The 14,688-nt window shown below is 39.1% G+C and overlaps 2 protein-coding genes and 1 pseudogene across 3 annotated transcripts; 1 reads left to right on the forward strand and 2 right to left on the reverse strand.

Annotated features, from left to right (window-relative positions):
• Nucleotide 1: 1 nt before the first annotated feature.
• LOC147176878 (trans-1,2-dihydrobenzene-1,2-diol dehydrogenase-like) lies at nt 2-4,332 on the reverse strand. Its single transcript, XM_086071042.1, has 7 exons — nt 4,020-4,332; nt 2,971-3,082; nt 2,734-2,897; nt 2,120-2,372; nt 1,922-2,046; nt 1,587-1,737; nt 2-256 (listed from the first exon to the last, which is right to left on the reverse strand). Exons 1-7 carry the CDS (start codon nt 4,107-4,109, stop codon nt 159-161), a joined length of 993 nt encoding a protein of 330 aa, XP_085927168.1. The 5' UTR covers nt 4,110-4,332; the 3' UTR covers nt 2-158.
• A 3,631-nt stretch (nt 4,333-7,963) lies between these two features.
• Nucleotides 7,964-11,562, forward strand: LOC147176879 (pyruvate kinase PKM-like). Its single transcript, XM_086070860.1, has 3 exons — nt 7,964-8,119; nt 8,986-9,152; nt 9,546-11,562. Exons 1-3 carry the CDS (start codon nt 8,075-8,077, stop codon nt 9,742-9,744), a joined length of 411 nt encoding a protein of 136 aa, XP_085926986.1. The 5' UTR covers nt 7,964-8,074; the 3' UTR covers nt 9,745-11,562.
• LOC147176880 (trans-1,2-dihydrobenzene-1,2-diol dehydrogenase-like) lies at nt 10,671-14,635 on the reverse strand (annotated as a pseudogene). The gene is made up of 7 exons (XR_015094336.1): nt 14,437-14,635; nt 13,386-13,498; nt 13,149-13,312; nt 12,518-12,770; nt 12,327-12,451; nt 12,055-12,205; nt 10,671-10,836 (listed from the first exon to the last, which is right to left on the reverse strand). The product of XR_015094336.1 is annotated as a trans-1,2-dihydrobenzene-1,2-diol dehydrogenase-like (transcript).
• Nucleotides 14,636-14,688: the final 53 nt, after the last annotated feature.

Raw genomic sequence — 14,688 nt, forward strand, 5'->3', positions numbered from 1 at the left:
CTCTGTTTTTGTATGTGCTTTATTTCTGTAAGACTCTTTTTCTTTTCTGTTCAAATTAGCCAAGAAAAAAAAAATCTGTAAAGGGGATAATTCATCTGGAAAGTAAGACATTTACACCCCTAAAATAAAGCTTTCCCAAAACAAAACAAAACGAAAATTTAATCATACACAACTCCAACTTGTTTAAGAATTTCCTCTTTGACTTCAGCGAGCAGCAGAGAGTCTGCGTGAGACATGATGGAACACTCCTTCTTTCCTGCAGTGGAGAAAAGACAAATGTGACATGCGTACTCGGATAGGCAGCCTTCCACCCACAAGGTGAATAGCATTACTGATTCTTATGCAGACAAGCCTGCAGCCGTGCATTATGAGGAATGAGTTCTGATCAAAGTGCAAGAGAAACGGAATCCTCTGGAATTGCTGCATATTTTGCTAAACATTGTTTTGACTTTATCATCACTAGAATAAACCAACGCCATTTTCCTAAACAAATATGTGCTTTAGTCATCCTTGTGAGAGTAGCAAGAAGTTGGATTTTCTCCATTTACAATCTTTTATACTGTCAACTAATACACAAGTCATGCTTCGTGGTTGGCTGTCTCCTGATCTAGGGCTTTACATAATTGTACTTTTCCACTCTGTGAAAGTTAACGTGTGTAATAAAATAAAATAAAAACACACACATCAGAACATTTTTGTGCGTTATAAGTCTAAGCAGACTTGTCTGTCTATTATTGTGACTTACGTTAATATTAGATAACATTTTATGACCGGTGTATGCAGAAATTCTGGAAATTCCAAAGTGTTCACAATATTGTCACTAGCAGAAAACCAACTGAATTTGCAGGGGGGGGGAAACTTTGTTGAAATATGTTAATCAAATATCTATTTTTTTTATTAAAAACATTCCTGTAAATTCCCTTACCATATATGAAAAGCATAAATTTTTCTGTTTAACCAAAACATTTAAAAAAATCAATTTCTTAGTTTAGATATTTTTCATTAAAGGGGAAGTCAACCCCCCAAAAATGTGACCTCACTAGTCCAAACATGACATTCTGATTAATATTACATTTGTGAAATATGAGTTAAACAGCATAATCTAGCCAGTTTTATTCATCTCAGGGGGCGGCCATTTTGCCACTTGCGTTCGGCTGAAGATAACATCAATGTTGCTCAGGCAACAACCAATCACAGCTCAGCTTCCGAAAACAGGTGAGTTGTGATTGGTCATTGCCTGAGCCCTGAGCAACAAACAGCAAGTGGAAAAATGTCCGCTCCCTGAGATGGACAAAAACGGCTGGATTTTGCTTCATAACTCATCTACCACAAATTTAATATTATTTATAATTTCATGTTTAGACTAGTGAGGTCACATATAACATATTATTGTCAAGAAATATTCAAGGTTGACTTCCACTTTAATAATAGCAGGACAGTCGTTTAACTGCTTAAAATGATGCACGTCCACCTTTTTGAGATGACAACAAAAATCCTCTCAAAATGTGCAGATCCCTTACATTGCAATTAAAACTTTATTTTTTTGAGCAATTGCCATAAATGGCTTATACGTAGTAGCGTCGTACCTTCGAGCAAGCACTGTCGGACCGCCTCGGCCTCGTAGCGTAAGCCTGTGCTATGGACGAAGTTGAGGGGCAAGTGAGGCTCCGGGAGAGGGTACTTCTTCTCCTTCCCATTGACCACCATGACTTCGGGACACCACATGTGCGATGGGAACTGGGTGAACGCACAACAGGCATGAGGAAATCAAATTCAAGAAAACAAAAACAAGAAAACCTGTTTTAACACCATTCTTTGTCTGCGATGCGTAACGTGGCTTTGTTTAACATTCGAGGCGCTAATAGGGAACAGCAGGGCGGTTGAATGCAAGTTGGCACAAGTGCAGTCATGGTAACATTACCCGGATTAACCCCTTGCTGCCCACAACGATGGCATCGTTATGGAGCTGCAGGCCCGAGGAGCTGGTGAACACGGCCATCCTGTTTTTGGAAAATTTGAGCGTCACCACCAAGGTCTCATCCACTCCTGGAAAATGCATTTGCATATGAAAGATGTGCTTCATAAATGTATAATTATGTATAATCTTATTTTTCATTACCAGTATCCAGGATGACTCCCTCGGTTTTGATGCTCTCTGGCCTCTCTCCGCCATACACCATGAGGGAGAACTGCAGCGGGTAGATGCCGATGTCCAGCAGCGCTCCTCCGCCAAGCTCCTTCAGCTCCAGTCTGGGCAGAGGCAGCACGGACAGGCCGAACTCGGATCGGACCATCCTCACGTCACCGATCGCTCCCTCGGCGACTAGCTTACGGAGCTCGCAGTAGGCCGGGAAAAATCTGGCCCAAATGGCCTGGAAAAGATCCACGGATTGCATTAATTCGAGTACGGTAAAGAAGTATTTTATTTATTTATTTATTTTTTCAAAGAGAATTTTCAAGAAAAATACGCCTCAAAAAACAAAAAGTTATAAAAAAATAAATAAATCTATTTAATACAACAGAACTTTTCTCAAAAACTCTGCAGTATTAGATAAAAAAAAAGTTTAAACATTAAATTCAGTCATTCTTCCGCATACCTCTAGAGGGAGCCCAAACATATTGTGGGGAAAAAAAGTTGTTTGGACAGTAGAGTAGTTTTTCGTATACTAATAGTTCGCATCACTTAGAACAATCCAAATTTAGTGATCCGGTTGTTTCAACCTGCTCTTTTACCTCCATGAAGAAGACGTTGTTCTTCTTGGCACAGGCCAAGATCTCCTTCACCTCCTTGGTTGTCATTCCCAGGGACTTCTCACACAGGACGGGCTTCTTGGCGTTAAGGAAGAGCAAACAGGAGCTCAGGTGGTTGGTCTGAATGGTGCCGATGTACACCACGTCTGCACGCACAGACAAATCATAGGAACGCATGCCGACAAACCACAAAATAGACCCAACGGGTCTGCCACTGACCGATGTTGGGGTCTTTGGCCAGCTCCTCGTAGCTGCCGTACGTTCGAGGGATGTTGTGCGTTTTGCCAAATTTCTTGGCGTCATCTAAACTGCGGGCAGCCACAGCCACGGCCTGTCAGAGGAAAAAAAAAAAAGTCTTCAAATCCTTCTGCCCATTTCCTGTTGGGTATTGTATTCTCTTAAAAGACGTGATTGAACTGGAGCCAGAGATACCAACGGGGAGAAGGAAACTTTACAAAGAAAAACAATTATATAAAAAATTATATATATATATATATATATATATATATATTAAAAAAAAAGATAAGATTATTAAAAATTAGGGGCATCAGGCAATTAAAATTTGTATTCGTAATTAATCGCATGACTTCACTAGTTAACTCACGATTAATCACAAATCTGTTCTAAATGTACAAAAAAAATTCTAAGTTTTCAAACTCTTGTTAAAAATTGAAAAAAAAAGTTAAACTAAAAGAAATAGTTCAAATGAATTTTTGACGTCTATAGCTGTTAGTGGCATTAAATGAGTTAAGGGGGAAAAATATAATATATAAGTATCGGCGACTACTCAAGAGTGGAGTACTCGTACTGGTATCGGTCTGAAAATAATAGTGGTAGCAAAACATCCATAAGTACTTATATAACTTACATTCCTGCAACTGATTAAAGTAGTCAAAAGTGCACTCAAATTGAAAGAGTCTGCATTAAAGCACTTTATGATACTGGATTTATATGACTGTTAGCATTTGTTGAGCACCAAATATCAAATATATCTGAATATCCACCAAAATAAAATTATCTAAAAATAAATGACTAATAACTAATAACTTTTTTTTCCCAATTATTTCAAAATGTTATGCATGTTAACCCCTCCCCAAAAAAGTAGAACAATCATTTTCAGTTGCTTAAGATAAAGTGAATGTTGCACACGGACAATAGACAGTTAGTATTGCACAAGACAGCAGCTGAAGTACCGAACAAATATGCAAATTGAAATTAGTGGCACATGTTCAAAGTGTGTGGGTTTGTGTAACATAACCCGGTTGTACCTGGTGGTGTTCGGGTGGCAGCGTTTTCATGGCCACCATGAAGTCATGGCTGATCTTGCCGGCGCTGCAGATTCCCCACCTGGTTGCCATGTTCGCGAGTGTGCGAGTCGATCCGAGCGACTTGTGAGTGCGTGCGTATCCTCCAAGTCAGGCGCAACAGGAAAATCTTGCTGCCCATGAATGTGATCCTTTTTCAGCCGATGCAATTGGCTCACTTACAGCAAATGTCAGGAAGTGTCACATTTCAAGTTCATTTCATCATCATGTGTTGTTTGGGGTTTTTCCACTTGCAGTTGAAGCAGTTTGTGCATTTGGCAGGATGAGTGCCAGTGTGCTCATATGGGGAGGTTAAACATACACACACTATAAAAGGTCAACAAGTTTCTATAGAGTAAAAAAAACAAAAAACAGGTAGCAGTGCCAAAAAGGGAGGTTGTGCTTGTAGTCAACTTTCACACAAACACACACACACAGACACAACTTATGTAACATCCAAGAAGCCAGAAAAACAGCTAAGTGGAAAAATACCCACCAGCCACAACATTCTCATGTGATCCACTACAAGAGCTGTACCAAACAATTATGCCTTCAAAGTGATAACAATGCTCTTGCTTGTATTCATATAACAAGGTGAGCTGCAATCACTTTTAGTGCAAAGTTAATAGTGTGTCTTCCTTTTAGCATTTGAAGAAACAGAAACCGTGTGAACAGCATGAAATATGCTAGAAAATGTAACTCTGGCTTAATGTAAAGAGCTGTGTAGTGTACCGGTAAGATACTGGCAAAGGCTTATGAAGTCCGCTAGCAAGAGGCTAAGCTAACACGCATGTTTGTGGAAGACGTGTAACTGCAGAGTGACACATTTTTACTTCCTGTTTTTGGAAAGAGAGCAAACCGGATTAGCCAAAGATCATGCAAACGCCACATAAAAAATTTCCAAAGGAGATTCAAACCTGATGCGCTAATCACCATACCACCGTGCTGCCTGGAACACTGCCATAATTTCCTTAAATTGTAAACATGATGCTTGAAAATGAAAAATGCAATAATTTTACATATAATGTAATGAGTGATTGCATTTTTAGGTTGGTCTTTTTTTCCTCATAACTAAAAATGTAAAATTGACAGGTAATGTATATATTCATTTTCAGTGCAATTTGATTTCAACCCATAACGTGTATGTATATAAAATGTACATCATAAGTAAAAAAAAATATATTACTATATCAGTCAAGATTTTTTTAAATTACATTTTCAGTAAATTATTAACATTATAGGGTGCTACTCTGCAATAATATAAATATTTTGAATACCCCTCTGGCAGTTTAAGAGACCAATACCAAAATGTCTTTGCAAAGCACTTTATTTAACTGTTTCAAAAATAATGTACCGTATTTATATTTATCTATATTTATTGAAAAATAAGAAACATTGTGCAATAAGAGCAAAGACTCATAATGCCAAAAATCCCCAAAATGATTTGCATTCCCAGTGAGTTGGCTCATTGTCTCTGGTTGGACCCTTAGCCAGAGTCTTGGCTGTAGACCACGCCCACCTGCCTACGCACTTCGTCCTCCACTTCGGCCAGCAGAAGAGAGTCGGCATGTGACATCACTGGACTCTCCTTCAGGCCTGCAGTAGACCAAACGGGTATATTCGTCATTGTCCATTTAAAGAAAAGCAGTTTTATGTTACACTTGTCTGTACCCAAAGTAGGGTTGTCAAAATTACTGGTAGTTTTGAGTTAAAGTTCCTTTAACGCAACTAATTTTTTTAAACACGCGATTAATGACACCGCCCCTTACTTAACCCGCTAACCTTTAACAGTAAGAAATGTAATAATAATGCATATATTTGTGGAGACTAGGGTCAAGTTGTATTTAGCCATTTTTAAAATGTGCAGAATTTCACAAGTTACTTCATGTTAAAGATTAGATAGCTCTTAATATGAAAAGAAAAATGCACTGAGCTGTCACTGTTATACATGTGCAATTATGCCATCTAGTGGCAGAAAAATGACCAACAAATCAATATCACACTCGTTTTTTTACAGTACAATACATATTTTTTAGTTTTAACTAAAGTTTATGAATTATTAAATTACTGTATCAATGACTAATAGATGCAGCAATATTTCTATTAGTTTAACATTTCCCCCCCACTTTTTATGTTAACAAGAGTATGAAAACTCGGGGGGAAATTATTGCACATTTTATTCATTTTATTGTACATTTAGAATGGATATAAATTTTGCGATTAATCGTGAGTTACTATTGAAGTAATGTGATTAATTATGATTTAAAAAAAAATCATCGCCTGACACCCCTAAACCTAAAAGTCAAATATTTTTTCTTTAAAAATTTTTTTTTAATGTTTAATGTGCCCTCACTAGTCTGGACACAGCGTTAGGATTAATTTGTGTAAAACCCACCGCTTTTTATATTACTCTCAGTGGTCGGCCATTTTGCAATTTACTGTCAGCTGAAAATGGCGTCACAGTTGCTCAGGTAATGACCAATCACAGCTCACCTGTTTTCTGAGTTTGGTCATGTGATGTTTGCACTGTCATAAATATTTCAAGTACATTTAGCTGGAGAAGCATGATATGCACAAAAGCTACCTCGGTGTTGCGTTCCAGCCGACAAAAGGTCACTTGAGTTGAGATGTGTGTTTTTAGGCAAAATGACAAGAGTTCAACAGCTCGCAGAGTTTATCACGATACCTTTAAGCAAACACTGTCGCACCGCAAATGCAATACAATTCCATGCTTATACAATATTTCTAGAAAATCACAATGTACTGTTAAGGTATTTTTGGAACAAGCCTGCGGGCTACTCTTGTGGTCCTCAAGGTCACCACGTGTTGAGTCGCAGTTTTTACCGTGACCGTGAACCGGATCCTGTCATTTCCTTTTCCCTAAGCAAACAAAGTACGTTTAATAAAGAGCCGCCTGGATGATGTAAAATTGGCCAGGGCAACCCGTCACTTGGATACGATGTCCGAACCCGATCGTTGGTGTCCATGCGTTCTACTTTTTACCCACCATGTAGCGTCATAAGCTAATACTGTCACACTGTTCAGCTTTTGCTTTTGGATTTGTTTAGTCAAAAAGCGCGATCACCTCCATGAGGAAGACATTGTTCCTCCTGGCCGAGTCCAGGATCTCCTTCACCTCCCTAGCGTTCATGGCCAGAGGCTTCTCGCATAAAACATTTTTTTGGGCATCCATGAACAGCAAGCAGCTCTTCAGGTGGAACGGGTGGATCACGCCGACGTACACCACATCTAAAAACACACACAGACATCTGTTAATTATTTATTCATTTTGTAGACTATAAGCTAACTGTCTACGTTTGACCCACAGGGCTCTTTATGCAAACAAACCAATATTTGGATCTTTGGCCAGTTCCTCATAGTTGACGTATGACGCACGGATGTCGTGCTTTTTGCCAAACTCCTGCGCGCGCTCCAAGTTGCGGGCAGCCACAGCCACAACCTGTTATAACACAATTTAATAAGTGAAGTCATCTGTTTAACTCATTCACCAGCTCACCGTAAAATTAATCGTTTTTAGTAAATACTTGTATGACTTTAATTCATTCACTGCAATTGACGGCTATAGACGTCAAAATTCATTTGAACTATTTCTATTTGTTTTACATTATTTCCCACTTTTGTTAACAAGAGTATGAAAACCTAGAACAAATTGTTTTTGTACATTTAGAACAGATATAACACTTGTGATTAATCATGAGTTAACTAGTGAAGTCATGCGATTAATTATGATTTAAAAATGTAATCGCCTGACGCCCCTAATTTTTAATAATATTTTCTTCTTTTTTTAAAGAAAATATTTTTTCCCCGTAATTAATAGCATGACTTCACTAGTTAACTCACAATTAATCACACATTTTTATATCTGTTCTAAATGTACAATATTTTTTCCGTCGAGGCCTCCTTTAAGAGTTGGCCTCAGCCAACATTGTGCTGACGGGTTCATTCCTTTCGGCGCTCGTGTCAGCTGTGAGGGGAAGAGTAGGGCCAGGCAGGGACTGATGGAAACCTGGGAGAGGCTGGCGATCACATTCAGAAATCTGCAGGTTGTTTTTCCATGTTGGTAGACCTTTTCATCATGATGTCACATGTACTTCCAGGCAATGACTAAACTAGCCCTGATGTTAGCTAGCAGGCTAGATGTTATGTTTTGCTAAATTACTGAAAAAGAAAGACAACCTATCCAAACATTGTATACTATACAGATACGGTGAGAAAATGTCTTCCCCAGACCCAGTGATGGAGGTTTGGTTCCTTGTCTGTTCCTTTAGTATTCATTTTACTTGCTTTAGAGCTGGACAGATGCTAACTTGCATTAGTGCCGCCTAAACTAGCCCTGATGTTAGCTAGCAGGCTAGCCGTTAGTTTTGCTAAATTGCGCAAAAAAAAGACAACCTAACCAAACTTTTTATAGATACAGTGAGGGAATGTCTTTCTTAAACCCAGTGATGGAGGTTTGGTTCCCCATCTGTTCCTCTAGAATTGTATACTATTAGAATAGTAAAAGTGTATATCAAATATGCCATCACTATTAGATTATTATTACTTTTTATTTATTTTATTTTTATTTATTTTTAACCTAACCTTATTCTTTTTTTAAACTAACCTTTTGGGGAATGGCAAGGCAACCTCAAACAAGTTTTCTGCTGTAGGGAAAAAAATGATGGTTCTTCAATTTAGGGACTTCAGGTCAGCAGTCAGTGCTTCCTGCCACCTATAATACTTTGCCATCTATTTTTATATATCAACTTTATGAAAAGGTCTATTTAAACACAATAAAACGGATAATATCAACCAGGAGACTTGAGTGGTGTGATTTCAAGCCCTTCCCAGATGTGTGAATGATGTGGTGTGAGTGATTGTAAGTAACCCCCAATCCTTCCCCAATTGATTCCCCCCGGGGTTGGCTTAGATCGCCCGTGAGGCCGAGGCAGCCACTTTCCACAGCAAGCTGTTTGAGGAGCTTAGGCGACACTCCCATCTGACCAGAGACCCGTCCGAGGTGGCGGCTGTCGGAGCTGTGGAGTCGTCTTTCAAGTGCTGCGCTAGTGCCATTATTGTTCTCACCAAGACCGGGAGGTAAGACACGGACGAGGATGCCCTTAGTCAACTAGGGTAAGTGCACTGTATGGACTTTTTGTCCATATAGCATGTGTGAATGAATGTGTTTTTTGATTGCACTGTGATGTAGGTGAAAGAGGACAGCAATTGACAAGTTGGATATTTGTGGCCTAACACACTCCTGCGTTCTAAAATGCTAGTTTTCCACTGCACAGTTTTTCTGTCTGGTCGATTCTGTATGTGTATCGTAAAACACTGCTTGTTGCTCAAGTGGAAAATAAAGGCTGTTAGAACTGATGTGCAATGGAAAAGTCATTTTTTTTTATATACTTACCTTTTTAACAGTATTACCATTTTTTTTATTTAAGGTCAACTACAAACATTTGAGTTGTTGTTGTTGTTTTCTTGCAGGTCCGCCCACCTTATCTCCAGGTACAGGCCCTGCGCCCCCATCCTGGCCGTGACCCGTAACACCCAGACTGCTCGCCAAGCTCACCTGTACCGCGGGATCTTTCCAGTCCTCTACACTGCCCCTGCCCATGATGTCTGGGCCGAGGATGTCGACATGCGTGTCAACTTCGCCATGGATATGGGTAAAGTTTTGCATTAGTGTCAGTTCTATTTGAGATTCATTTTATATGACAGTTATACAAATATAGAACAAAGTGAATGCAATTCTGAAATAAGCATTCACATTTTAAATATAACTTGATCTGGGGAATTTTGGACAGGTGTAATATGATAATGAAAAAAAGACCTTCTTTCTTCAAAAGACTAAAATACTAGAAGTTAATTTTTGCATGTTAATGAATTGATGGAGTTTAACTGCCTTAAAATAATGTATAAAGCCATTCATGAGTGAGTACAAATTAAGAGGCGCAGACATTTTTTCCAAACCTTAATATAGAACAAAACAAAAAGAACAATGTATTTCAACTCAAGATGTCAGTTTGTGCAACAATATGGATTGTAAACAAAATTTTCTCAGTCTATCTGTATTTTTTTTTTTATGTATAAAAGCACAATTACTGGAAAAATATAATAAAAAAAATATATATATAGCACAAAACATTTTATAGAATTGTTGAAAGCGTCTGGACCACCCGCTGTCATTCATTTTGTGTTGATTATTTTGTGTGTGTGTTAGATCAGGGAACTATATAACAAGTTTTTACTTCTATCTGTCCCCTTTCATTTATTTTATTTTAAAGAGTGAAATACATTTTTGACAAGACGATGGGCAAAGTCAGTTGTTCACATGCAGTACTCAAATATAACAGCATGTGGAGCCAGTGCACAGCTATTACCCATGCAATAGTGTAAGAAAAACATGTGTGATGCGTCATATCTGCCTGTTTTCTGTATAACACTCCACCGTTCTCTCCGGCACCTGTTACATGAACGGCTAAGCATTATAGGCAACATAACAACTCGAGACCAAAACACCATGACAACTATTCCGGGTGGGGTTAGTGGTGGCTTTGCAATTTTCACTTCCTGTGTCCATTCCTTTCACGTTAAATTTCCCTCAAAGAAAAAAAAAAATCTGTAAAGACATTTACACCCCTAAAATAAAGCTTTCTCAAAACAAAAAAAAAGAACATTTAATCATACACAACTCCAACTTGTTTAAGAATTTCCTCTTTGACTTCAGCGAGCAGCAGAGAGTCTGCGTGAGACATGATGGAACACTCCTTCTTTCCTGCATTGGAGAAAAGACACATGTGACATGCGTACTCGGATAGGCAGCCTTCCACCCACAAGGTGAATAGCATTACTGATTCTTATGCAGACAAGCCTGCAGCCGTGCATGATGAGGAATGAGTTCTGATCAAAGTGCAAGAGAAACGGAATCCTCTGGAATTGCCTGAATTGCAGCATATTTTGCAAAAACATTTTTTGACTTTATCATCACTAGAATAAACCAACACCGTTTTCCTAAACCCGTATGTGCTTTAGTCATCCTTGTGAGAGTAGCAAGGAGTTGGATTTTCTCCATTTACAATCTTTTATACTGTCAACTAATACACAAGTCATGCTACTAATTGTAGGTAGGCTATTCTGGGAACTATTATCTGCTAGGAACGGTTCAAATTGGGCCATGCTTCATGAGAATTTTATATATATATATATATATATACACCTCCTTTCTTGTCATATGGCGTGGACTCGTGGTTGGCTGTCTCCTGATCTAGGGCTTTACATAATTGTACTTTTCCACTCTGTGAAAGTTAACGTGTGTAATAAAAAAATTTAAAAAAACACATCAGAACATTTTTGTGCGGTATTAGTCTAAGCAGACTTGTCTGTCTATTATTGTGACTTACGTTAATATCAGATAACATTTTATGACCGGTGTATGCAGAAATTCAACCCCCCAAAAATGTGACCTCATTAGTCCAAACATGACATTCTGATTAATATTACATTTGTGAAATATGAGTTAAACAGCATAATCTAGCCGTTTTTATTAATCTCAGGGGGCGGCCATTTTGCCACTTGCTGTCGGCTGAAGATGACATCAATGTTGCTCTGGCAACAACCAATCACAGCTCAGCTTCCGAAAACAGGTGAGTTGTGATTGGTCATTGCCTGAGCCCTGAGCAATGTCCGCTCCCTGAGATGGACAAAATTGGCTGGATTTTGCTTCATAACTCATCTTCCACAAATTTAATATTATTTAGAATTTCATGTTTAGACTAGTGAGGTCACATATAACATATTATTGTCAAGAAATATTCAAGGTTGACTTCCACTTTAATAATAGCAGGACAGTCGTTTAACTGCTTAAAATGATGCACGTCCACATTTTTGGGATGACAACAAAAATCCTCTCAAAATGTGCAGATTCCTTACATTGCAATTAAAACTATTTTTTTGACCAATTCCCATAAATGGCTTATACGTAGTAGTGTCGTACCTTCGAGCAAGCACTGTCGGACCGCCTCGGCCTCGTAGCGTAAGCCTGTGCTATGGACGAAGTTGAGGGGCAAGTGAGGCTCCGGGAGAGGGTACTTCTTCTCCTTCCCATTGACCACCATGACTTCGGGACACCACATGTGCGATGGGAACTGGGTGAACGCACAACAGGCATGAGGAAATCAAATTCAAGAAACAGTCAGGAAAAGTCAGTCAGAAAACAGCAGGGCAGTTGCATGCAAGCTGGCATAAGTGCAGTCATGGTAACATTACCCGGATTAACCCTTTGCTGCCCACAACGATGGCATCGTTATGGAGCTTCAGGCCCGAGGAGGTGGTGAACACGGCCATCCTGTTTCTGGAAAATTTGAGCGTCACCACCAAGGTCTCATCCACTCCTGGAAAATACAATTGCATATGAAAGATGTGCTTCATAATTATAATGTCATCTTATTTTACATTACCAGTATCCAGGATGACGCCCTCGGTTTTGATGCTCTCTGGCCTCTCTCCGCCATACACCATGAGGGAGAACTGCAGCGGGTAGAGGCCGATGTACAGCAGCGCTCCTCCGCCAAGCTCCTTCAGCTCCAGTCTGGGCAGAGGCAGCACAGACAGGCCGAACTCGGATCGGACCATCCTCACGTCACCGATCGCTCCCTCGGCGAGCAGCTTACGGAGCTCGCAGTAGGCCGGGAAAAATCTGGCCCAAATGGCCTGGAAAAGATCCACAGATTAATTTGAGTACGGACGGTAAAAAAGTATTTTCTTTTTTAAAAAAAAATTCAAAGAGAATTTTCAAGAAAAATACGCCTCAAAAAACAAAAAGTTGTAAAAAACAAAAACAAAAAATCTATTTAATACAAATGAACTTTTCTCAAAAACTCTGCTGTATTAGATTAAAAAAAAGTTTTAATGCAACATGCAGTTTAAACATTAAATTCAGTCATTCTTTCGCATACCACTAGAGGGAGCCCAAAATTGTGGGGAAAAAAAGTTGTTTCGACAGTACAGTAGTTTTTCGTATACTAATAGTTTGTATCACTTAGAACAATCCAAATTTAGTGATCCGGTTGTTTCAACCTGCTCTTTTACCTCCATGAAGAAGACGTTGTTCTTCTTGGCACAGGCCAAGATCTCCTTCACCTCCTTGGTTGTCATTCCCAGGGACTTCTCACACAGGACGGGCTTCTTGGCGTTAAGGAAGAGCAAACAGGAGCTCAGGTGGTTGGTCTGAATGGTGCCGATGTACACCACGTCTGCACGCACAGACAAATCATAGGAACGCATGCCGACAAACCACAAAATAGACCCAACGGGTCTGCCACTGACCGATGTTGGGGTCTTTGGCCAGCTCCTCGTAGCTGCCGTACGTTCGAGGGATGTTGTGCGTTTTGCCAAATTTCTTGGCGTCATCTAAACTGCGGGCAGCCCACAGCCACGGCCTGTCAGAGGAAAAAAAAAAAGTCTTCAAATCCTTCTGCCCATTTCCTGTTGGGTATTGTATTCTCTTAAAAGACGTGATTGAACTAGAGCCAGAGATACCAACGGGGGAGAAGGAAACTTTACAAAGAAAAAAAAATTATATAAAAAATTATATATATAAAAGAAAAAAAAGATAAGATTATTAAAAAATTAGGGGCATCAGGCAATTAAATTTTTTATTCGTAATTAATCGCATGACTTCACCAGTTAACTCACGATTAATCACAAATCTGTTCTAAATGTACAAAAAAAAATTCTAAGTTTTCAAACTCTTGTTAAAAATTGAAAAAAAAAGTTAAACTAATAGAAATAGTTCAAATGAATTTTTGACGTCTATAGCTGTTAATGGCATTAAATGAGTTAAGGGGGAAAAATATGATATATAAGTATCGGCGACTACTCAAGAGTGGAGTACTCGTACTGGTATCGGTCTGAAAATAATAGTGGTAGCAAAACATCCATAAGTACTTATATAACTTACATTCCTGCAACTGATTAAAGTAGTCAAAAGTGCACTCAAATTGAAAGAGTCTGCATTAAAGCACTTTATGATGCTGGATTTATATGACTGTTAGCATTTGTTGAGCATCAAATATCAAATATATCTGAATATCCACCAAAATAAAATTATCTAAAAATAAATGACTAATAACTAATAACTTTTTTTTCCAATTTTTTCAAAAGGTTATGCATGTTAACCCTTCCCCAAAAAAGTAGAACAATCATTTTCAGTTGCTTAAGATAAAGTGAATGTTGCACACGGACAATAGACAGTTAGTATTGCACAAGACAGCAGCTGAAGTACCGAACAAATATGCAAATTGAAATTAGTGGCACGTGCTCAAAGAGTGTGTGCGTGTGTGTGTGTGTGTGAGAGCATCTCATAACCTGGTTGTACCTGGTGGTGTTCGGGTGGCAGCGTTTTCATGGCCACCATGAAGTCATGGCTGATCTTGCCGGCGCTGCAGATTCCCCACCTGGTTGCCATGTTCGCGAGCGTGCGAGTCGATCCGGGTCGACTTGTGAGTGAGTGCGTGCGTATCCTCCAAGTCAGGCGCAACAGAAAATTCTTGCTGCCCAGGAATGTGATCCTTTTTCATCCGATGCAATTGGCTCACTTATAACAAACGTCAGGAAGTGTCACATTTCA

This window comes from Leptonotus elevatus, chromosome 3, assembly GCF_054856555.1.
Source record: "Leptonotus elevatus isolate MCC_2025b chromosome 3, RoL_Lele_1.0, whole genome shotgun sequence".
NCBI lineage: Eukaryota > Metazoa > Chordata > Actinopteri > Syngnathiformes > Syngnathidae > Leptonotus > Leptonotus elevatus.